A 22,858-nucleotide genomic window follows, 5' to 3' on the forward strand; every position below is an offset into this window, starting at 1 on the left:
CCACGAACCTCCTCTCCCCTAAAACTCCCCAGCCCCACCTTCCTTGCTCCTTTCTGTAGCTTCGTCCTCCCACGTCTATTCTGTCCCGAGTCTAGAGCTCCAGCTTAAGCCTCTGCAAACAACCCCCTCCCCTCTAACCCCAGCAGAACTCCAAGAGGAGGGGCCGGAGGCCCCCCCTTCCCGCCTGTGGTTGGAGGGGGCAGTGTGGCAGTCCCAAGTGGGGGAGACCGGAGGCAGTCTCGGTGCCCCGCCCGATCAGGCCACTGGGCACATGGGGGGCGGGAAGCTGGGCTCACGAGAGGGGCGTCTAGCCTTGGCAGGTGTGGGCTCTGGTACGGACTGGGCGGGCTCCGGGGGCGGGGTCTCAGGTTACAGCCCCGCGGGGGGCTGGGGGCGGCCCGCGGTTTGGGCTAGTTTGCCAGCCTTAGGAGCAACCGGGCGCATATAACGGAAGCCACCGCCGAGAGAAGACGCAGAGCGCCGCTGGGTTGCCGGGTCTCCTGCCTCCTCCTCCTTCCTCTAGGGCCTCCTGCATGAGGTCGCGGTAGAGACCCGGACCCGCTCCGTGCTCTGCCACCTCGCTGCGCCTCGCCTGGGCCAGGCTCTGCCAGGCCCCGCGGTGAGCCATGATCCGCCTCGGGGCTCCCCAGTCGCTGGTGCTGCTGACGCTGCTCATCGCCGCGGTTCTTCGGTGTCAAGGCCAGGATGTCCGTAAGTCGCCCTCAACCCCTGCTTGCTTCCCTGACTTGCGTCCCTTCTCTTCCTCCTCCTTCCCAGGCCCGGTCTGAGTTAGGGAGCCTAGGCGCACAGTACACAGGAGTTTATTCTGAGCTGAATTCTGCGAGCGAGGAGCTCTGTGGCAGCATCCTCGGTGAGAGTCGAGACATTTGCAGGTCCCTGCGTTAAGCAAGGTTATAAACTTGCAAAGTGTCGGATGCGACAGGTTTGAACACAGATGTAAACGAGCCCCGTTCCACCGGCTGTGATCAGGGGGGCTTCGAGATCAGAAGTCCCACGCTTAAAAGTAAGAGAGATCGAGAGACGCCTACAGGTTGACTTATCAGCGTAGTCCAGGATTAGATGCCGCAGGGCTCAAAGGGGCGCTAGACAAAGGACTAACTCTGACACTGATGGGTTGAAATCCGAGGCCACAAAGAAAAAGAGGCTCTCTGCGACTTCAGCGCCGCTCTCGAGTTCCCTCCCCCTTCAGGCTGGCCCAGAGTAAGGTGCAGCCAGCCAACCCTGAAACTCGGCCTCGCCTCCCTTGGGCTTGACATCTCCAACCAGACCTGATTTCCAAATGCACCCTCAGGAGCACTCCCTCCACGGTCTCCTGAGGGTCTACAGTGATGTACTTTACTGCGTGTGTAGCGATGGATGGGTGGAGGGTGAAGCTAGTGACCGCTTATGGCTATCATTAGAGATGGCAGCTGTACAGCCTTGGTCCAAGGGCGGTTCCCCGCACCTTTCCACCTCCTCCCTGGGTAAGATCCACTGTCTGGGATTATATTCAGGATAAACGAAGCCTGGAAAGTGTATTAGGTAGAGAGAATTTTCTTCCACGTGTTTGGGCATGTTTCCGATGGCTAGGATTCCAGCCTTGTCTTTGTATGTTACAGACTGTAAATCAATCGCAGGTGAAACTGTTTGGGCAGTTTCAGACCCCCTGTCCCTGAGGCTTTGTGCGCATTCCCTTGCCACCAGGCTGTCTCCAGAGGTGCTTTGGAAGGCGGCGGCCCCGGCGGACTCTCCTTTCCTTAGCGAGGCGGACGCGGCGGGGGCAGGGCTGGAGCGGAGAGCGCTGCAGCTCTGAGCCCAGGATAGCACGGTCCGGCCCCTGCCGTTCTGGGTGGCAGGGCGGCGAGCTAAGCCGGAGTCGTGTGCTCGAGCTCGGGGTGGGGGTGGGGTGGATATCGAATTGTTTGTAAGTGGTCTGAGATGGGCCTGACTATATTTTTGTCCTAAATTTGTAAGCACACACCCACAAGCTGTGGTCTTGATCAGTGTTCTCTACAGAGAGCAAAGGAGTGGGCTGAGTATCTAAACATTTTTTTCTACCTCTCCACCTGATAGTAGGCGCTCGCTTAAGCAGCGAAGAGCTCTCACTGCCTCAACCTTCTAGCAGGAAAGTGAATTGCCACAACTTTGGGGAGGAGGGGGATCTAAAAATTTCAGTCTCCTCCTCCTTAGGAGGAGTAGGATTCTGTATCTGACGGGTTGGTTTTGCATCCTGGTCTGTCCCATCTATACAAACACGCCCACGCTCCGGTCTTGGGTCCAGAGGACCCGAAGACCTGACAGTGAGGAAAAGCATCGCCTGCGTGAGCGTTAGGAATGTCGGGGAAACTAGAGCCCATCAATGCTCCTCCTCTCCATCTTTCCACGAGTTTGGGAAACTTCTTGGCCGCGGAGATTTTGACCCACATCTGCATTTCTCAGCCCTAGCTTCCAAAAGGACTGCTGGCTGTGGCGGGGAGACCTCAGTCCTCCTTTGTGAGGCTTGTTTGCGTTGGGAGATTGGCAGCGATGGCTTCCAGATGGGGTGAAACCCTGCCCGTATTTATTTAAACTGGTTCCTCGCGGAGACCTGTGAATCGGGCTCTGTATGCTCTCGAGAAAAGCCCCATTCATGAGAGCTAGGCCCGGTGGGTACCCCACCCCCGACTCCCCTAGCCCCCTCTCCTAGAGTGACCCCCCCTCCCTCGGTGCCTGCCTGCCGCCACCTCCCGGGCTCCGGCCCCCGCGCGCAGCGGCGACGAAGCAAAAACAGTTCCCCGAAAGAGGTAGCTTTTTAATTGGCCGACCACAAAGAATCTCTTATGCGACGCGGCGGTAACGAGGGGAACCGGATCAGGAGGCCAGGATGCTATCTGTAGCCCCTTTCGTGCCACAATTAGGGTGGTGCTGCCTTCCTCTGACCGCGCTAGGGGATCTGGTTACGGTGTTGGCTCCTTTCTTAAGCAGTCATTTTATTCCCCTTTTTTACTCTCCGGGTGTCTGTCTGCCCGAGAGCTGTGTCCAGAGCCCCAGCCACAAAGAGTCAGCCAGCGGCTCTCACACCCAGCTCAGCTCACCCCCGCCTCTGGCCCGCGAGGCCCCGGGGCGCCCTCCCTGGGGAACTCGACCAGTTTTTGCAACCTCCCAGGGCTTTCCTCCGGCTCTTGGGGAGATAGAATGATCTTTCTTAGTCAGGACTGGACATCATTAGCGGATGCCTTCGCTTTCGTCACCTCCAGCTATTTTAGCGTCGCTGGGGGAGAGGAGGGGCGAGGTCTGTCCCAGAAGCTTCGACATTTTCCCTGCACCTTCCCCTTGATAGTCTTGCCTAAAGGCTAGACGAGTTTCTTCCAGTGGAAAAGAAAAGGGAGACTTTGATCTTTAGGCTCTCGCTCTCCTAGAAGAGTAGAGGGCAGGCCCGTTTTTCTCCACGCCCACTGGGTCTGTAGCTCTTCGCTACTATTCATCCTCAGCTTTTGCCATTGCTTTTGAGAATTTGATGAGAAAAACAGCACTGGGCGCTGCCTAGCACGTGGTCCGGGCTCTTTGGTCCCTGGCGCTCTGAGAAGCTCTCTTGTCAGCACAGTTTTCATGTGCAGGGCGAATTCCAGACGGCAGGGCGCTGATGGAGAGGGTCCAGTCGAAGCTTTTCCTTTGCATTCTTGGAAGACGCGGGTCTAGACTGGTCAGTCTTAGCCAAGGCCAGGCATTAAGAGCCTCTTAACGCTCATATTGGAGTTGTCATCTTCAGATAGAGGCAAGACTTCCTGCCGGAAGCTTACCTTTCAAGTTACTATTTATATGTTCATATCTTTTAATGTCTGTAGGCAGACTTCTCTGGGCTTTCTCTGAATGTTAGCTGTCAGTTGTATTTAGAAAATCTTATTATTTCTATAGGACGGGAAAAAAAAGATGTCTTTGCTCTCCAGCTAGAGTCTCTCACCGTTTCACCTTCCAATGTATCCTTTCCTATCTCCAGCTTCCCTTCCTCTATGCTGGAAAGATGAAGAGAATATAGTAAAATAAAATAATATGCAGAAATATAGTAAACAGCCCTCCTCTATTGCTAGGGTCATGATTCCCATGTAGCAGATACTGTAGAATACACAGAAAGATGAATTATGCTTCCCAGAACCAATTTTTTTAAGTTCAGTCAGTCTGGTAAGGTCTGACCCTCCCATCCCTTAACATTTGAATTATGTCAAGTTGATTGTAACCTCTTTCTCTTTCTCTCTGGCTCTTTCCCGCTCCTTGCTTTGGCCTGCTGCCGCTCCCACCTCCCTTGGTGCAGAGGAGGCTGGCAGCTGTCTGCAGAATGGGCAGAGGTATAAAGATAAGGATGTGTGGAAGCCTTCACCCTGCACCATCTGTGTGTGTGACACTGGGACTGTCCTCTGCGACGACATAATCTGTGAAGACACAGAGTGCCTCAACCCTGAGATCCCCTTCGGAGAGTGCTGTCCCATCTGCACCGCTGACCTCGCCACTGCCAGTGGTCGTAATTTATTTATTTATTATCCAACATAAATAAATTACTTGCAGACGCAGCAGCAGATAGCTTCCCATGGATGCTGGCTCTTCTCTTCAAAGCTGAGAAGCTGCCTGTCCATTTGGTCCCTGCAGGTGGGGCAGGAAGGCAAGGCTACTTCTCGATTGCAAGTTGAAAGTCACTAGAGAGACCCTCCCTTGCCTAACACCTCAGGTGTGTGTTTTCAATACGGAGGGAAGTTACAGAAAGGTTTCCTCTTATGACTCAAGTCAGCTAATTACTAGAGCCACAGTGGGAATCAGACTCTGTCTAGCTACAACATGAGTTAATTTGTCCCGTGTGTCACCGGTGCCTTGTCCTCTCTATAGAAAGGACATGGTCATTAATGTGGAGAAACCCCTGTCAGTAAGCAAGGTGGACAGCGTGGGTTCCCACTTTGGAGTAGAGTACAATGGAGGTATTTCCTCTTTGCATTGCCCACCCCCCCACCTCCAACTTGGTGTTGACCACCTTGTAAGGGACAAAAGAGTGACTGGACTGTGAGAGTCCGGACGGTGTGATCGCATTCCTGCACGCTGATGGTAGTTACCTACTACTCACAGTTAGATCCAGCGCTGACGAAAAGTATAGGCGACCCTCTTTCCCAACACTCAGACATGTGTCCCATCTCCCTGTAGAGAAAGTGGAGGGCACATGCACAAGTCTCTTGTCCGCTCCTACTCATGTGGAGAGGAGAGACAAACAGGAAATCGAGAAGTCACCTTTCCTGAATGCTTGCCCAACACTGACACCTAGTATGGCGCAGACTCTCAGATAATCCTATCCGAGGGGCCCATGCCAGTGCAGTGTTGATGGCCTATAGGGGTTTGCTGCTGTGGTGGGGTAGTGGCTTCTACGTTTGGGATGGCCCTGGCTGCGATGCTCTTTATAACTTCTGTGTTCTGCTCTTTTTTGTGCTTGCTTCAAGGAGGCGCCACGCTAATGTAAGGCTTCCTCAGGCTCCTCTTTGGGAGGGCGTGGGTTGGGAAGGGCTGCCTGACCTCTGGGTCTTCTGTGCTCTGCCCCCTGGTTGCCTCTCTCCTGCTCTCAATCCATTCCTGTACACTATGCATGCTTTTTTTTTAACTAATAAACTTAGAGGCACCTCCATTCCTTATGAGTCCTCGGCAACAAAGTGGCTCTGTGATCCTCACACCTGCCACAGAGGGATACAGGGGAGCAAGAGAGGAGTCTGCTTCCTCCATTTGCAGTGGTTCTTTTCTTTGGTCCTCCAAAGAGAGTTTGAATGACAAGATGTGGTCCCTGTCTTACCTTCTCCTTCTCTGTTTTCCCTTGCAGGAAAACCAGGGCCAAAGGTAAGACACCTTTTTTTTTTTAAATTTAATTTAATTACATCCACACTCCCCGCCCAGCCCCATGTGATTGTATGTATGGTTATGGACACACGTGTGCTATGGTGCATGTGAGGCAGATGGAGAATAACTCAGAGAAGTTGGTTCTCTCATTTCACCATAGGGGGCCGCATGCTGGCTCCGCAAGAGCTTTAGCCACTGGTCGTTTCACTGGCCCTGCAATTTGCTTCCTCGTGTCCTTCTTCAGGGTCACTGAGAGGCTAATCTCCTCTTCCTTAGACCTCAGAAGATGTCCGGTCTGAGAGGCTAGGGTAGCAGGGGGCGGGTAGTGTTGGGGCTAAGTGGGCTCCTCAGCTTCCAGCTGCCAACACTTCCTGTTGCAGGGGCAGAAAGGAGAACCTGGAGACATCAAGGATGTAAGTGCACATCGTCCTCACCCTCCCCTGCCTCCCCCCCCCCCACAACCGTGCAAGGGCTGTCCTAAATGTACCTCTCTAACCAATGGGCCTGCGGCTTCTCCCTCACACAGATCGTAGGACCCAAAGGACCCCCTGGCCCTCAGGTAAGAAAGGGGGAGAGCGTTTCCTCCATTCTTCCCTTATTGCAACTGAAGCCATCATGGCCTCCAGTCTCATGCCATCCCACCATGCTCCTCACCTTCAGGGACCTGCTGGTGAACAAGGACCCAGAGGAGAGCGCGGTGAAAAGGGACAACAGGTGAGCAGGCAACAATAAAGTCTGACTTCTGTATTTCCCCCCCTACCCTCCCAATCCCCGGGTCCTCCAAAGGCCTGGTTACCTCCTGAGAGCTGCTCGGGATGGAGAGTTTCTAAAGCAGTGTTTCATGCTACCGGTTTTTGTTTGTTTGTTTGTTTTTTTCTCTCTCTCTCTTTCTTCCTGTCCAGGGTGTACCTGGACCTCGCGGCCGAGATGGAGAGCCTGGTACCCCTGGAAATCCTGGCCGCCCTGGCCCTCCAGGCTCCCCTGGTCCCCCTGGCCTTAGTGGGGTAAGTGTCCTCAGTTCTCCTTTCTCCAGGCTGACCCTCCAGAACTGTGGCTTCTCACTGGCTGCTCGGTCTTCTCTGGCTGGCTCCCAGGACTGCCTGCAGCATGTACATAGGCCGTTCGTAGCTTTCACCTCAGGCCTATAATTGAGTAGAACCACATTATGAGGCTTGAGGCTGCAGGGAGAAGGGCTGACTTTTTTTTTTTTTTCTCACTTCACTGGGTTTCTGTAAAGAAGGCCTTCAGCTACCTGGCTTCCTGGCACCCCCATCGTGCGGTTGATTCTTAGGGGGTGGGTGTAGGGGTGTGGGAAAAGGATGACTGGGCGCTTGTATTCCTCTGGAAGAGCAGTGACCACTGTCCTTGGAAGACATTTACCCATAGTCCTTGCCAAGTACATTCCAAGAGGCTATTCATTCTCATGAAAGAGTTCCACTGAGTGAAGGTGTGTGGCTTCTGTCGTGTTTGGAATCACACCAGCCAACAAATTATATGACTGCCCCGCTTTTGTAGGTGTGCCATTTGGAGGTCTACTATGTTTTAAATTCTTCAGTTTAAGTGGGCTCACAGACGTCCACTGTAACCCTTCCTGAAATATCTCAAGACTAAGTGTCAGGCCTTTGCCAGACACCAACGTTTTAGAGAACAAAGAACACCTTTAAAGAAGGATGTTTTATTTATGTAACATTCTAGACTGTAGAAGTCTAGAATTTATAAAGCAGCGCATGAGGAATTGAGACCACTACAAATAACACTTGATTTTCCAGAAAAGGGATCCCGCCACTGTCACATCCCCAAAACCGTTGTCAGGTGTCCTTGGCAATTCTGATCAATGTTCAGCTGGTCTCTAATCAGTAGAGGCTAGGCAAAATTCTTTCTGACGGCCGGGTTGGGGGGTGGGGTGGGGGGGCCTTAGCCTCCTAACGTGGTTGGTTGTGTTGCTTTGCAGAACTTTTTGGCTCAGATGGCTGGAATTGACGAGAAGGCTGGCGGCGGTGCCCAGATGGGGGTAATGCAAGGTCCAATGGTAAGACTTTTACTACCTAGAAGGGGGAGGCGCTCACCCTCAGCAAAGCCAGACACCTAGACGACCTCTGCCTTGCAGATAGTTGTTTGGAGCATCTCATCCTCCATAGGCTAGGTAAACACCTCCCATTTAGTTAGCCCAAGGAGTCTGGCTTTTCATGGTGATGGATGCCAGTTTGAGTGATGCTCTAGACTGTCTAGGAAGAATGAGGAGAGAGAGAGAGAGAGAGAGAGAGGTGCATGCTGGTGTATTAGCAATAGCCAGCTGCTGTTGCTGTTGGAAGGAGAACTGAAGAAGGCAGACCGCAGCTACTGTTCTCCAGCATCCTCAAGGCTTCCAGCAGGAAATCTCAGCCTGCAGCGCTGGCTTGGCACGTGCTAAATGAAATTCAGACTTTAGTAAACATGGCTGCCATCCAGGGGGACAGCAAGGCCAGCTTCTCTGTTCAGATGGTGCCTATAAATAAAAATAGATGGTTGAGTGGGGGGCGGGAAAGAGGAGAGAGCAGCCGCAGGAGGCCCTTTGTTCCTCGCCATCCCCCCCACCCCACTCCCCCCAGGGCTCCCACAGTCTCTTCTTGTCCTTTGTTTGGCTGCTGGAACCCTGAGAGCTGACTATGAAGCAGGCCAGTAAGTGTCTCTCTCGTTTCTCTGTTCGAATGCAGGGCCCCATGGGACCCCGAGGACCCCCAGGCCCTGCCGGTGCCCCCGTAAGTGTTCAGTCTTTTCCTCTTTAGTGGCATTGCAGATGCTCATCAAGCTCTGACAGGACAGTTTTGGGGGGGTCAACGTGGTGTCCTTACTTTCCCTTCTTAGGGCCCTCAAGGATTTCAAGGCAATCCTGGTGAACCTGGCGAGCCTGGAGTCTCTGTGAGTACCATAGGCTACCCCCTCCCAGGAGCTTCCGGGTACCATAGGCTATCCCTCCCCCAGGAGCTTCCGGGTACCATAGGCTATCCCTCCCCCAGGAGCTTCCAGGTACCATAGGCTATCCCTCCCCCAGGAGCTTGGGGGGGTGCTCTCTTTTACCAGACAAGCTCCTGTCTGCATCCAGGCTCTGCCAGCTCTTTCCCACAATGGGAGAGCCATAGGAGATTCAGGTGGTACTCCCTACCCATGCACTACTCAACCAGAGAACCAGTATGGCAGGAACTCCATCATGACACTTAGCTTTGGGGGGGGCGGGGGGTCACCAGCTGGCACTGTCCCTTTTTCCTATCGTGGTCTACTTGACAATTTTTGTCCTGACCTTTTTTTGGCCTTCTCATCACAGGATAGCTAGCTTCCAAAACTACCTTTTTGGTCTCACATTTTGTCCGTCGTGTCTCTTTCCAACTGTCTCTTAAATTCTCTATTCGTAGGGTCCTATGGGTCCCCGTGGTCCTCCTGGTCCTCCTGGAAAACCTGGTGATGATGTGAGTAGGACCCCAGAAGTCCCCATACCCCAGGGAGCGTGTGTGCTGGGGATTATGGGTAGAGAGACTTCCTGAGGACCACCGCTGGCCAGTCCTAAATTCTAATTGCAACTAAGCTTGCGAGGTCCCTGGGGACTGTTTTAGATCCAAAGAGAGCGGGTATACTTAAAACATCATTAATTTCAGGAAGAAAAATTGAGAAATAGGAGAAGGGACGGGGGGGGGGGGAGGGGGATGGGGGGATGGGGGGATGGGAGGGGAATGCAAGGCACAAAGATGTAGAGTAGAAAAAACAAAGAGAGAATCGGTCAGTAAACACCCTAACATCATCTCAATTGTAAATGAGGTGGGAAAGCTCAGCCTGAGCCAGGCTGTCTGCAGAGCATGAAAAAAGACAGATATGAGAGCTGGCTTTCTTGAGCTGGTGTTAAGACCAGCATCCCGCGGCAAAGCCTCTTGAGGTCAGGGCACACAGGCTAGTCCGAAGAGCTTTGGGAAAGACAGCAAAAGCTTGCTGGGGAAGCTGAGGGCTTCGGGAGGGAGGACTAGGGTAAACCACAATACAGGAGAGGCATTCAGGGAGGGGACATCTGCATCTGCAGGGGGCTGGTCAAGATGGTCAGGTAGGCAGATGCTCAGAGGCAGAGTTTTGCTCATGGGACTGCCAAGAAAAAAATGAGATACCTCTCTTTCTGTTCAGGGTGAAGCTGGAAAACCCGGAAAATCTGGGGAGAGAGGCCTTCCAGGCCCTCAGGTAAAGCCCTGCCTTCCCTAGTCTCACAAGGTTTTTCCAGCCCATATACTTCACTCCGTTTGATTAGCTCAATTTAAAACTGGGTATGTGCTGATGGTACCAGCACATACCGTGCCTTTGAGCTGTCAATCATATTTGCGTGATCACGAGATGATGGTCTGGGTTTGGCTGAAGGAGCTATGGAGATGTCTGGGTGCCTGCTTCTTATTGGTGTCCCAAGGGAGCTGAGTCTTCAGCAGCCTTCACCCAATCTCTTCTTTCCCCCTGAGTACCTCCTCTTTGCATCTCAGGGTGCTCGTGGATTCCCGGGAACCCCAGGCCTTCCTGGTGTCAAAGGTCACAGGGTAAGTGTCATGGGTAAGGGTGTTGGAAGGCTGGAGCTACTGGGAGAGGAAACATTTTGGGGTATGCACATTATCTCCTGTGTGGGTTCCCACATGTGTGATGGAATCGCTCTCTTGTTTCCCAGGGTTACCCAGGCCTGGATGGTGCTAAGGGAGAAGCTGGCGCTCCTGGTGTGAAGGTAAAGGACCACAAAACACACAGGGATTGCCGGTAGGGGACGAAAGGTGACGTCAGTCAGGGAGACACCGAAGGGTCAAGGGAGTAAGAATATAGTTGGGACCACCCAAGCCTGCATCTTGCCTTAAAGCTTCCGGGGCGGGGAGGGGAGGGGATTACCTCTCCTAAAATTGAAGCTGGCATGTCTCAGCCCTACCAGCCAGCTCTTTCCATGACTGACCTGGGAATTTTCCAGAAGCTAGGACCCCAAACATTGACCCTGTGTCTCTTTTTTTCCCCAGGGCGAGAGCGGTTCCCCTGGCGAGAACGGTTCCCCGGGCCCAATGGTGAGTGTGGGTGCCGCCCACGGGAAAGCCACCATATGCTCTCAAGGTTATCCTGCAAACAACAGCATCTCCTTCATGCCCTCATGCAGAGCAGATACCTGGCTTTGCAGATTTTCTGATTACGAGAGCAAAACCCACCCTGCAGTAGACAGATTGTTCGGAATTTCGCCCACCCTTCCTGGAAACAAGAACTGTTAGACACACCAAAACCATGTTTCAGTTTTTTTTGTTTTTTTTTTTAAATCTGTTTGCCTTCGATGTTTCTGGGGAGTCATCTGTTCACCACAGGCAGCAACAGGAACGCACATGGGTCTGCCAGGAGGAAGGCCCAGGACCCAGGGGCAAGACAGCACCACCAGGGGTGTTCTCCTTAGCTTCCTGGTGCAAAGAGGCAGGAGGAGGGCCACCGTGGGTGGGAAGGACCCTCCAGAAGAAATCATCACACGTCCCATCATTGTGTCAGCTCAGCTCACACTTACACTGGCTGGTGTGTGTTGCAGGGTCCCCGTGGCCTGCCTGGTGAGAGAGGACGGACTGGCCCTGCTGGAGCCGCGGTGAGTAATCCCCAAAGCTAGTTACCACTACATGCTCAACACTTTACAGTTTACATTTCTCTTGACCCTCAAAGCAACTCAGTGATAAACTGGGCCAGGAAGTGCATACCTATGACCCTAGTATCCGAGAAGCTGAGGCAGAGGAGTCACAAGTTCGAGGCCAGCCTGGGCCATACTGTGAGACCTTTCTCAACACCTCTCCCCATCCAACTCCTACGAAACAACAAAACCCAACTTGGTGGGGTTCAGGGAGCGTCATCATTCCAGAAGGTTCCATCCCGAGTTTCCCCACTCCTGATCTTCAGGGGAATGCAGAGTGGAAGGAGAGCAGCGCTACAGGAGTGTGGGGTGGTGAGAGCAAGGCTCGCCTCAGCTGTCTGGATTCTTGAGGTCACCCTACAGTAACCGCTACTCCTTCCCAGTCTGTGCAGTTAGCAGGCCTGAGCAGGCTTAGATGTGGTAGCTGTCCAAGCCATCCTCTCCTCCGCCCTCTCACTCAGTTCCGATGACAGTACCCTTGATGCTGCTGTGACTAGTGTCGCGATACGACACGGGCGGCCTCCACCTTGTGGCCCTTCCTTGATTTATGACCTGGCATGCTGTACTTTTTCTAATCTTCCCCTTCATTCGGTGAAGCTGAATCTCAGATTTATTATTTATTTATTTATTTTGGTTTTTCAAGACTGGGTTTCTCTGTGTAGCCCTGGCTGTCTTTGGACTCACTTTGTAGACCAGGCTGGCCTTGAACTCACAGTGATCCGCCTGCCTCTGCCTCCCGAGTGCTGGGATTAAAGGCGTGCGCCACCACTGCCCGGCTGGGATTCTCATTTTAAAGATGAGGAAATTGAGGCCCAGAAACAATAAAGAGCTTAAGGCAAACTGTGCACTGAGGTCCCAGGCTCTGCTGGCCTCTAGAGCCTCTAGTTAATGTTGGGGGGGGGGGCGGGGCACAGGTGTCAGATGGAGGCGGTTAACTTGGCTCCCAGGCAACAGAGAGGCCTTGTGGGTGCTTGGTCAGGCAGTGATGCCTGATGAAAGACATGTATTGGTCTTCACCCCAGCCAGCAAAGCTCAGTGGCCCCTCCTCCTAGGTCCTTGCAGGGCCTGAGATCAGCTTCCCTGCAGTTGCCTTCCAGACTTTGCATCAGGGTGGCAAAAACTCCCCTCAGGTGCAGGTCTGTGAACCAGGCAGCTTTGACCTGCATGCAGGGTCAACCAGAGCAGGCCAAGGGCCTCGCCCCGCCCCGCCCCGTGGTGAGGGGAGGAGGCTCTGGGCCTCTGTGGAGTCAGGCAGGCCTGAGGCTTTTAATGAAGCCAGAGCAGCGGACTTGTGACCGGGTGAAGACAGCCCAGCACCCCCACCTCTCGGCTCGTACTGTCCCACTCCTTCCTAGACACAGTGCGTCCCAGTTCTTCATTCTCCTTCGTGGGGCTTGTCCACATGTGGAAAATGCTGGCAATGCGATTGTGAAACTTGACTTAGAATACTCTGCGTTGCATTGCACCTTTTTAGCGGCAGCAGTGTATGTGTGTGGGGGGGTTACGGGTGGGGATGGCGTTCCTCAGTCTGCCCTGGTCTCTGAGAGACTTCCCAGAGGCTTTCTGAGCCTAGAAAGTGTCCATGCAGACCTCAGACACAGGCAGCTCCCCAGCCTCACTTCACTAAGAGCCTGCATCTAGAGACTAGACTGGTCCTTCCTCCTTTCTCGCCCTGCTCTCTGCTGACTGACCCCTGGAGGGAAGAAGGGCATTTTTGGGTTTCCCCAGAGCAGTCGGGTCAGCCAGGAAGGGCTGCAGGAGAGCAGGCCCTGCATTTCCTCCGCCTCTTGCCCCCCCACTCCCCACTTGCCATGGCTGTCAGGCCCTATGGGGAGAGATGGCTCACACCAGGAAGAAGACTGGGCACCACAGAACATCCTTCCCTCACACTTCTGACAGAGACTTGCAGAAAGTTTCCCCTAAGCCCACTGGTTCTCAACCTGTGGGCCGCAACCCCCTTGGCAGTTCTCTAGCTCCCAAAATAATTACATTATGATTCATAAAGGTAGCAAAATTACAGCTGTGAAATAGCAACAAAATAGTTTTATGGTTGGGGCTCAGCACAACACGAGGAACTGTACTAAAAGGGCCACAGTGTTAGGAAAGTTGAGAGCAGGGCCCGGATCCTAGGCCTGGTTGTACCCAACACAATGACTCAAGGAGATAGAGGAGAATTCCTCACAGGCACTCGAGAAAAAAAACCTTTGAGGTTTTTCACCCCAAACTCGTGGAACTCTCAAAGCGCAAGTCCCGCTTGGCAAAGCTGAGGCTCTTGGAAATCCGAGCTCAGGCACCTTTGTGAACCAGGGCTGGTGGCCTGTCCTCAACACTGAGCAGCTTCCTAGGCCACAGGAAACATCCTGGGGGCATTTCTGCTGTACGGAAGGAGCCAGAGGTGGCCTGGAGTTCACAGAGGAGGGAGAAAAGGCTTCCCTTAGCCAGTGTAGCCAGCACAGAGGCGGGCAGCTCCTTCCTTGCCTCTGCCAGTCTTCTTTTGCCCAGTCCACTGCCTTTCTGCATCAGTGTTTGGCCTAAAGCCAGGGATACTTGGGGCCTAGCTGAAGTTTTAGAAGTGACAGGGCTGCTTAGAAGTTGCCCAAGCTTCGTTAGTCAGGACAACAAGCCCCGCCCCCCTGCTGCCTTCTGTCCCTCCAGTCTGGGACACCCCACCACTGTGTTCCTCTTGATGTAAAGGTGGGCTGGATCTGTGGACGCCGCTCACATTGGCTCCTTTTTTGTTGTTGTTCACAGGGAGCTCGGGGCAACGACGGCCAGCCGGGCCCTGCTGGACCTCCAGTAAGTCCCTCTCATCCTTAGCAGGTGACAGTAGTTGTGCCGCTCAAGGAGCAGCCCTGAAGTCTGTGGGATTACCCCTGTCCTCGGTATCAGGAAGGAGGTGGCCTGTCCCTTGAGCATGTTGGTAACCCTGCAGCCCTGTCTTCCCCAGCTCCCCTCCCCCAGCCTCTTCTTCCAAAGAGAGAGGTCAAAGCCATGTGGCTTCTTATGATATGTAGACTCAGAGACTCGCCAGGCAAGGTGAGGCATCTCTCTGAAGTTCTCTGGTGCAGCTGCTCGGATGGTTTTTTCTAGCCACAATGGGCAAAAACAACCGAAAGCGAGGAAGGGGTTTGATCTGGGGTGTCTGCTTAGATCCAGCGTTCACCCGCCATCTTCTTGTTCTCGCCAGGGTCCTGTCGGTCCTGCAGGTGGTCCTGGCTTCCCTGGTGCTCCCGGTGCCAAGGTGCGTGATCTGCTGGCCAAGCTGAGGGACTCAGCCGGTCAAAGACACACTCTCTCTTCCCCATAGCCCTTGCTAAGGCTCCCTTGTCACTTCTTCTTCCTTTTAAAGAGTCTCCTCACCTTAGCCTCTGTGGGGCTCTCTCACTCACAGAGGCTGTAGGTTCACCTTGTAGAGAAAGATGGGGAGAGCTAGAGATGCTCGGGAGCAGATGACCAGGAGGGTAGGAAAGGCGAGAGCAAGCCTAGGGGCGTGTAAAAGCCTACCCAGAGGAGCTTAAGGGGAAGGACAGGGGAAGGGGATGCAGAGGCAAGGAGACTGGTCTGTGCTTCCCTCTGCCCCTTCCTATTTCTATTTCTTGGGGTTCGGGGGCTCTTGTGGTGCTTCCAGGGATTAATAGAGGCCAGTGGGAGGCCAGCCAGCTCAGGGTAAGGCCCCTGCGGCCCAGGAGGGATTCCAGTGTCCCTGGGAATGAATAAGGAGCCTCCCTGTGTCACTGGCATCAGGTTGCTTTTCCACTCCTGGGGGTTTCCATGGCAACCAGACAGTGTCTGAGGCCTCTGGGAGCCCAGTGAAGGGGACCCATTGTGAGGAGGGACGGCGGAAGGTGAGGGGGCCTGACCTTTAGAAAATAATAATTACCAAAGCGAAGCAAGAATGCTGTGTGAAGAAACCTGAGGAGGCTCTGACCTCTCTCCAGGTCAGCAGCCTTCCCCTGGGACCCCAGTCCAGAGAGCCAGATCACAGGGAGCTGTGACTTTTAGGAATAAAAATAAAAATAAAAAAAGAGAGTTTTTACACAGGGGCGCCTGCTAGTTCACTTAGAGAAAAGTAGAGCCTGTCCCAGCTTGCTTTCTGCCCTGGCTTCCTGATACTTCAAACAGGCTGAGGCCTCAGCCCGGAGCAGCTTTCATCACTTAGTGGGTACCAGCGGGCAGACAGAAAGGAACCCCTTCTGAGCTGAGACTCTGGAGGAAACAGAAGGCCGAGGGCCTGGGGAATCACCCTTCTGGCTTTTGTTCCTCAATCAGAGAAAAAACAAACAAAAACAAAAAGAGGGGACAAGAATGGGACTGCCCACCTGCCCATCATCCCATGGCCGTAAGACTTCTCTGACAGGGGCTGACAGGCCCAGCGAGCTGCTTGTTGCTGGAGCCCAGTAGGCGTCTGTGTAGTTGTGTGGGGTTTACAGGGCAGAAGCGAGGTGCAGAGTGGAGGAGGCCAGAGTGGGATATCAAATCTCCATGTTGCTTGGTTGGGTGGGAACAGACATGATAGACTCCTGTGTGAGCGTGACTCCTCACTCACAGGTGTATGGGCACGTGCAAGAGTTGTGCACACAGCCGCCTCTGAATTGCTGCTGCCCCTCCCCTCCCGTCCCCTCCCCTCCCCTCCCCTCCCTTCATCCTCCCACTTTCTTCCCAGGGTGAAGCTGGTCCCACCGGTGCACGTGGTCCTGAAGGCGCCCAAGGTCCCCGTGGCGAGTCTGGCAACCCTGGGTCCCCTGGGCCCGCAGGCGCTTCTGTAAGTTCATGGCTTTGGCCTGAAAGACATGACATCTGTGGCCTTGGCCCCCCTGAATGCGTGTGCCACTTGAAGGAGTCCTGGGGGGTCCCAGTCATTAAAGCTTCACGCTGGCCAAGCACCTCTCACTGACCTCCACCTGTAGTCCAGCCCACGAGACCATGAGATGTCCAGCACGAATGGCCTGGAGTGGACAGCACTTGTCCCTGACCCCTAGATGGGGCCTGATGGGCGGAATGGTTGGGTCGGTTCTTTGCTGATTATTTTTACCGCAATGCAATCCCATCTTCTTATCAGGGTAACCCAGGGACTGACGGCATTCCCGGAGCCAAAGGATCTGCTGTAAGTACCGGCCCTGGGCTGCGTCCTCAGGATATCTCAGAGCCTTTTCATCCTCCTCTCCTCACTCGCCTCTCTTCTGCTTGGGTTGACAGGGAGCCCCCGGAATTGCTGGTGCCCCTGGCTTCCCAGGGCCCCGTGGCCCTCCTGGTCCTCAAGGCGCAACTGGTCCTCTGGGCCCCAAAGGTCAGACGGTAAGAACCTGAAATGGTCCCCGTGTCCTACCTACAGGCCCCCTTTTGTTCCTGGGCCCTCCTGCTCACAGCAGTAGGCTTCTGGGGGTGCGTGTGGGGAGGGGAGTGGGGAGGCAGATTCTTTGGAGGGAAGCTGGTGTGAGCACTTCTCGTTCTCTCATTTAGGGTGAGCCCGGCATTGCTGGCTTCAAAGGTGAACAGGGCCCCAAGGGAGAGACCGTGAGTATCTGTCTTCAGGTCTTTTTTCTTTACTGTAGCTCTGACTCACAGAGAGCATCCTTCTGCCCCACTGCCCGTCCCCTCCCCAGCCATTCCCCATTCCAGGCCCTCTCCTGTGTTGTTCCTGGAGAAAAGAGTGAGAGAGCTTGAATAGCTTGAGTTCCAAGCCATCCCCTTCTCCTGGGCTGTTTCAGCTCCTCCACGGCTGGTCCTATCAGGCCCCTCTTGCCCAAGCCCTGACACACTCCCAAGGCCACTTCCTCCGCACACACCAGGCCGGTGCTTTTCCCAAGGCTAGATGAAAGTTTTAACCTGTTTGTCTTGTGTTTGTCATCAGGGTCCTGCTGGGCCCCAAGGAGCCCCCGGCCCTGCTGGCGAAGAAGGAAAGCGAGGTGCTCGAGGAGAACCTGGGGGTGCTGGGCCCATCGGTCCCCCTGGAGAAAGAGTAAGTAGGCAAGGAGGTTCCAGCCGCACGTGTCCTGTCCGTGGCTCTTTGTTTAGGCCATGTTTCGGCTGGATAACGTGCTCTTCTCCTCCCCATCCAGCCCCAGGGGCACAGGCATCCTTATCCTGCCTGTGCCTTCTGTCCCAAGGATGGCATAAAGCAGTGAGCTTCTCCCTAGAGAGACAGGAACAGGCTGTGACTACTGCCCCACAGATACTGTGGCGGGAGGTGGGTGGGATGGGTCCCTTGCAGCCTGTGGGACTCCTGCCAGCCATCCTCACCCTCTGTCTCTTTCCTACTTCTCTCTAGGGTGCTCCTGGCAACCGTGGTTTCCCAGGTCAAGATGGTCTAGCAGGTCCCAAGGTGAGTGCAGAAAGAGGGGCGTGGTCTCTCCCGTTCCCTCTTCCCCCCCCCTTACAAAGCATTCCACTGACTTTCTGTCTCCTCTCCTGTAGGGTGCCCCTGGAGAGCGAGGGCCCAGTGGCCTGGCTGGTCCCAAGGGAGCCAATGGTGACCCTGGCCGTCCTGGAGAACCTGGTCTTCCTGGAGCCCGGGTAAGGAGGCGAGCACTACCTCCTTGTCCTTGATTTTGGATGTTATACCCCTCCCCCCCCAAACATCCTTCCCACCAGCATCCTCTTAAGCTCTTTATCAGAATTAGGAGGTTTGGAGCCTGCCCTTGACTGACATCATTCTCTTCTCTCTTCCCAACAAAGGGTCTTACGGGTCGTCCTGGTGATGCTGGCCCTCAAGGCAAAGTTGGTCCTTCTGTAAGTGTGCCACCTTGAGTGAGGCTCCTGGGAGAACAGAGGACATCCCTCAGGAGATGATAGGAAGAGAGACGGGAGTTTGGGTGAAGGCAGCCTAGGAATTTGCATATTTTGAGAATAGGGTGGGAGATAGATGGTGGGCTTTATGGCCCATGTAACACACACACACACACACACACACACACACACACACACACACACACAGCATTTGGGTACCTTCCAGGAGGAGGAGTGGTGACAAGGATTAGAGAGGTTCAGGGAAAACTTCTGAGGCAGGAGCATCGTCCTGTAGATGGGTCCATGTGTGGGGGTTGGTCAACCCTGATGCATGTCCATGGCTGGCTTTTTGTTCTGTGCCTGCCTCACAGAGGCACTTACTTAGTCGATATTGATGGAGTAATACAGCCGGAGGGACTATGTTCTGAGAATGGCATCCTGTCTTTCAGGGAGCCCCTGGTGAAGACGGTCGCCCTGGACCTCCTGGTCCTCAGGGAGCTCGTGGGCAGCCTGGTGTCATGGGTTTCCCTGGCCCCAAAGGTGCCAACGTAAGTAACAGTTTACTCTCTCATTTCCTTCGTCTTTTTCTACTTGGAGAAAGGGCTGGGTCCTGAACAGAGTTAACTCAAGGCAGGTGACCAGTGGCCTCTCATTGTCATGGACAGCTCTGTCCTCCATGTCCTGCAAGGAATGCACGTGACTTGGGGGAGACTTGGGTGCCTTAAAACCCTAGGACGTCACCACTGTCACATTTTATAGCCTCTGAGTGTAAGAGGAGGGGCTGATGTTCGATCTTACCTTCTGCTGTTGACCAGAATGGGGCTTCAAGGCCCAGGCTCCTCAGCCTACCCCACCCCCACTCCATCCAACTCCTGGTCTTCTCTCTCCTTCCTTCAGGGTGAGGCTGGCAAAGCTGGTGAGAAGGGACTGCCCGGAGCTCCTGGTCTGAGAGTAAGTGCCTGTGGCTCGGTGTTGGTGGGATTCCTAAAAGGAGCAGGAGGTGCGACCCTCCAGACATGGACTTCATATCCCTGGTTAGCAAGAGTTGATTCCTGTGGCTGAACACATGTTAGGTTGTGCCTTCTGGGATCCAGCCAGGGACTCTGCTGGCAGCTGAGGGGTTTCAGAGGCAAGGCTTGGATACAGAGGAAGATGTCTATGTAAAGAAAGGCTGAAGTGAAATGGTGGGTGCAGCGAGGAAGAGCAGCGAGGCCTGAAAATGGTCATTGTTGATCTGAAAACTCCTGGCCCCCCAAAAATACACCTGCGGACATAAGTTGTTACAACTCCTTTTCCTCTGCCCTGTAGGGCCTTCCTGGCAAAGATGGTGAGACAGGAGCTGCAGGACCACCTGGCCCCAGTGTAAGTACCTACCCACTTCCTCCTGATGGTCTTGTGGGAGCTAAAACAAGGAACCTTAGATCCACTGAGTGATGGAGGTGGCAGACGTGGATCTGGGCTAAGCCATCCTCAGATGGGAGAGTGTGTCCTAGGAGGCCATGTAGGTAGTGTAGGTAGATGATGGAGAAGTACCCAGCCACCCATTGGCTGGCCAATGCAGGAGGAGAAGTACCCAGCCACCCATTGGCTGGCCAATGCAGGAGGAGAAGTACCCAGCCACCCATTGGCTGGCCAATGCAGGAGGAGAAGTACCCAGCCACCCATTGGCTGGCCAATGCAGGAGGAGAAGTACCCAGCCACCCATTGGCTGGCCAATGCAGGAGGAGAAGTACCCAGCCACCCATTGGCTGGCCAATGCAGGAGGAGAAGTACCCAGCCATCCATTGGCTGGTCAACGCAGGAAGGATTCTAACCCATGCGGCAGGGCCTCGGGCTCTCCAAATTCCTGGCTTGGCTCACCTTTTCTTTCTTCTGCAGGGACCTGCTGGTGAACGAGGCGAGCAGGGTGCTCCTGGACCATCAGGGTTCCAGGTGGGTGGCTGGATGCAATTCCCTTCCCACGCCCGGAACTCTCTGCCAGGCATTATGGGTAGCAGGCCTACCCCTCTCATGGGGTGCCAGGGGCTGAGGCTGCCCTTACCTGGCCCTAATTGCTATCTCTTCCCTGTGCTGTGCCTTCCTGGTGGTGCAGGGAGAAAACTTATCTTTTTGACTAATCCATGCCACTTTGGCTTCTAGGGACTTCCTGGGCCTCCTGGTCCCCCAGGCGAAGGTGGAAAACAAGGTGACCAGGTGAGTACGGAGTAGATGTCCAGGTGACAAGGAAGAAAGGGTACATGGAGAGCCCCCATGAAGCCAAGGAATGTCCCAGACCTGATTCCCAGTTCTCCAGACAACCGTTTAAGCTCAGCCCTCCTGTGCACATGTTCCACCACAGTGTGTGTGGAGGGGGACGGGCGGCGCGTGTTTTGGGGTCCAGAGCTGGCAACCTTCGCTCTTACATTCTTTTTGTTCTCTAGGGTATTCCTGGCGAAGCTGGAACTCCTGGCCTTGTGGGTCCCAGGGTGAGTGTCCTGCCACCCCGCACTAGTGTCTCCTTGGGTCTGCTTTCTCTCCATTCAGTTTTGCCATGTCTCCCAGCACTGCAGCCTGCCTTGGGTTCTTGGGGACCACCCTGCCCCTCCCCCCCTCCAATCCCATCTTCCCCATCACTTTTGCCTGATTCCTGCCTGGTGTCTCTTCCACAGGGTGAGCGAGGTTTCCCAGGTGAACGTGGCTCTCCCGGTGCTCAGGGCCTCCAGGGTGCCCGTGGCCTCCCTGGCACTCCTGGTACTGATGGTCCCAAAGTAAGTGAGGCCAAGTCCTGCAGGCTCATCCATCCAGCACTAGGGGAGCTCACTGAGGGGAGGGAGGGAGGCGAGGGAGCATGGAAAGAAGGAGGCTTAGGAGGGCAGTGGCGCTGGGGAGGGAATTTAAAGGGGAAGAAAAGAGGGAAGAGCAGAGGTTTGGGACATTGGTTTCCCAGGCTGCACACAATGGGCTGTGAGAGAGGTATTGCTCACTACAGATTCCTCTTGTCTTCCTCCCTAGGGTGCACCTGGCCCAGATGGCCCTCCTGGGGCTCAGGGCCCTCCAGGTCTCCAGGGAATGCCTGGTGAGAGGGGAGCAGCTGGTATCGCTGGGCCCAAGGGAGACAGAGTAAGTCCTGGGCTTCACCCCGAAGCCACAGCTGCCTCACTTCATCCCCTCACACTTATTCCATGTACTTCTGGAAGCGAGGATCCTGGCTGTTTCTCTGAGAAACTAGGAGGCCCCCCACAAACAACAAGCAAACCTCTTGTTACCCTTTGTCGCCGGCCCTAAGCCCATAGAAAATACCTCCAAGGCAGGACTGGGTTCCAGAACCTTCTCCAGGCAAGCTGACCTAGCAGCTTCTCTTGAAGTGTCCTCTAAGGTCCCTGGTTTTCTCTCCCACAGGGCGATGTTGGTGAGAAAGGCCCAGAGGGAGCTCCTGGAAAGGACGGTGGAAGAGTAAGTAAATGCTGGTTGTTGGACTCGGGAGCTGGGATGGTGCCGATACAGGCATTTCCCATGAGCCTCTAGCACTCAGAAAAGGAGTGGAGAAACTATGGGGACTTTGGTTTTAGACCTGGGGACCAGACAGTGAGTGTGGGCTCTGAGACCATGGGAGGGTACACCAAAGTCTATTGGGTTTGGGCCTCCCAGAATCCCTGAGGAACCTCGTGATACTGGCCTGACTCTGTCTACCTCTTTTTTTCTCCACCTTTCTCCCTCCAGGGTCTGACTGGGCCCATCGGCCCCCCAGGTCCAGCAGGTGCTAATGGGGAGAAGGTGAGTTGTGGCTGACCTTCCTTCCTCTGTCCACCTCCCCCAGAATGCCATCCCTTCTTACCTCTTACCAGACACAGCCAAATCTTACCCACCTGCCATCATCTTCCACAATGGCGGCAAAATTGAAGGGTGGGGGGCCCTATTAGCGTGTGACTTGTGGGGCCTGTAAGGTGGGGGCCACTGCCTGGTAGAAAGTGTCCCCAGCCTAGGCCTTGAAGAGACAGATGGGACGGCTGGGACTTGAAGAAAGCTGGATGTAGAGTGAGGTCTATGGCCCCAGAGTCCTCTTGCCAACGTCGGGGATCCCTAGGTCTACTTGGGTCCTCAGGGCCCACTCTGACTCCTACCTTTCCCACTCCTAGGGAGAAGTGGGACCTCCTGGCCCTACAGGAAGTACTGGTGCTCGTGGTGCTCCGGTGAGTGTGTCGCTCTGAATCACGCTCTCCCTGGCCCCAAAAGTGAGGAAGCCAACAGAGCCTTTCAGCCTGGTCCTGTGCTTTGGGGCTAGGGGTGAGAGGAAAGGGAAGGGTCACACAGGTCCAGGCATGGTCAGGGCTCAGGACCTTTGAGCTGAGGCTTTCTGTTCTGGGTCCCTGGGACTCAGGTCACTCAGATGCCTTCTCTCTGGGGGGAAGGGGGTGGACACAAAGCTCAGGTGGGCAGTAGACTCTGACCCTGAGGAGAGCACAGAGGCAGGCAACAGGGCCTGACACCTCCTGGTCCTCTCACAGGGTGAACGTGGAGAGACTGGGCCACCTGGACCTGCTGGATTCGCTGGGCCTCCCGTGAGTATCTCTGTCTACCCTACTCCCATGCCGTCTGGCTCCACACCCGGCTCTCAAGGGCACCTTCTGGTGGGGGACAGAGGAAAGGGGAGCAAGAGGGCAATAAAGGGAAAGA

The 22,858-nt window shown here is 54.6% G+C and overlaps 1 protein-coding gene across 2 annotated transcripts in view; it reads left to right on the forward strand.

The window, feature by feature from the left end:
• Positions 1-439: 439 nt before the first annotated feature.
• COL2A1 (collagen type II alpha 1 chain) overlaps positions 440-22,858 on the forward strand; it is a 29,734-nt gene continuing 7,315 nt past the window's right edge. The window contains exons 1-38 of one of the 2 annotated variants that reach the window (XM_084750307.1): positions 440-711; positions 4,289-4,492; positions 5,825-5,841; positions 6,222-6,254; positions 6,368-6,400; positions 6,502-6,555; positions 6,744-6,845; positions 7,793-7,870; positions 8,535-8,579; positions 8,686-8,739; positions 9,231-9,284; positions 9,985-10,038; positions 10,329-10,382; positions 10,508-10,561; positions 10,842-10,886; positions 11,387-11,440; positions 14,231-14,275; positions 14,667-14,720; positions 16,143-16,241; positions 16,539-16,583; positions 16,676-16,774; positions 16,940-16,993; positions 17,331-17,438; positions 17,748-17,801; positions 17,894-17,992; positions 18,155-18,208; positions 18,655-18,753; positions 19,103-19,156; positions 19,514-19,567; positions 20,084-20,137; positions 20,345-20,398; positions 20,626-20,670; positions 20,854-20,952; positions 21,197-21,304; positions 21,584-21,637; positions 21,905-21,958; positions 22,321-22,374; positions 22,690-22,743. In XM_084750307.1, coding sequence (XP_084606433.1) covers positions 627-711; positions 4,289-4,492; positions 5,825-5,841; positions 6,222-6,254; positions 6,368-6,400; positions 6,502-6,555; positions 6,744-6,845; positions 7,793-7,870; positions 8,535-8,579; positions 8,686-8,739; positions 9,231-9,284; positions 9,985-10,038; positions 10,329-10,382; positions 10,508-10,561; positions 10,842-10,886; positions 11,387-11,440; positions 14,231-14,275; positions 14,667-14,720; positions 16,143-16,241; positions 16,539-16,583; positions 16,676-16,774; positions 16,940-16,993; positions 17,331-17,438; positions 17,748-17,801; positions 17,894-17,992; positions 18,155-18,208; positions 18,655-18,753; positions 19,103-19,156; positions 19,514-19,567; positions 20,084-20,137; positions 20,345-20,398; positions 20,626-20,670; positions 20,854-20,952; positions 21,197-21,304; positions 21,584-21,637; positions 21,905-21,958; positions 22,321-22,374; positions 22,690-22,743 — 2,514 coding nt within the window. In that variant the 5' untranslated portion in view covers positions 440-626. The remainder of the gene's footprint in view (positions 712-4,288; positions 4,493-5,824; positions 5,842-6,221; positions 6,255-6,367; positions 6,401-6,501; positions 6,556-6,743; positions 6,846-7,792; positions 7,871-8,534; positions 8,580-8,685; positions 8,740-9,230; positions 9,285-9,984; positions 10,039-10,328; positions 10,383-10,507; positions 10,562-10,841; positions 10,887-11,386; positions 11,441-14,230; positions 14,276-14,666; positions 14,721-16,142; positions 16,242-16,538; positions 16,584-16,675; positions 16,775-16,939; positions 16,994-17,330; positions 17,439-17,747; positions 17,802-17,893; positions 17,993-18,154; positions 18,209-18,654; positions 18,754-19,102; positions 19,157-19,513; positions 19,568-20,083; positions 20,138-20,344; positions 20,399-20,625; positions 20,671-20,853; positions 20,953-21,196; positions 21,305-21,583; positions 21,638-21,904; positions 21,959-22,320; positions 22,375-22,689; positions 22,744-22,858) is intronic. The other variant, XM_084750306.1, reaches the window with a different exon arrangement.

This window comes from Acomys minous, assembly GCF_964271855.1.
Source record: "Acomys minous genome assembly, chromosome: 12".
Classification (NCBI taxonomy): Eukaryota; Metazoa; Chordata; class Mammalia; order Rodentia; family Muridae; genus Acomys; species Acomys minous.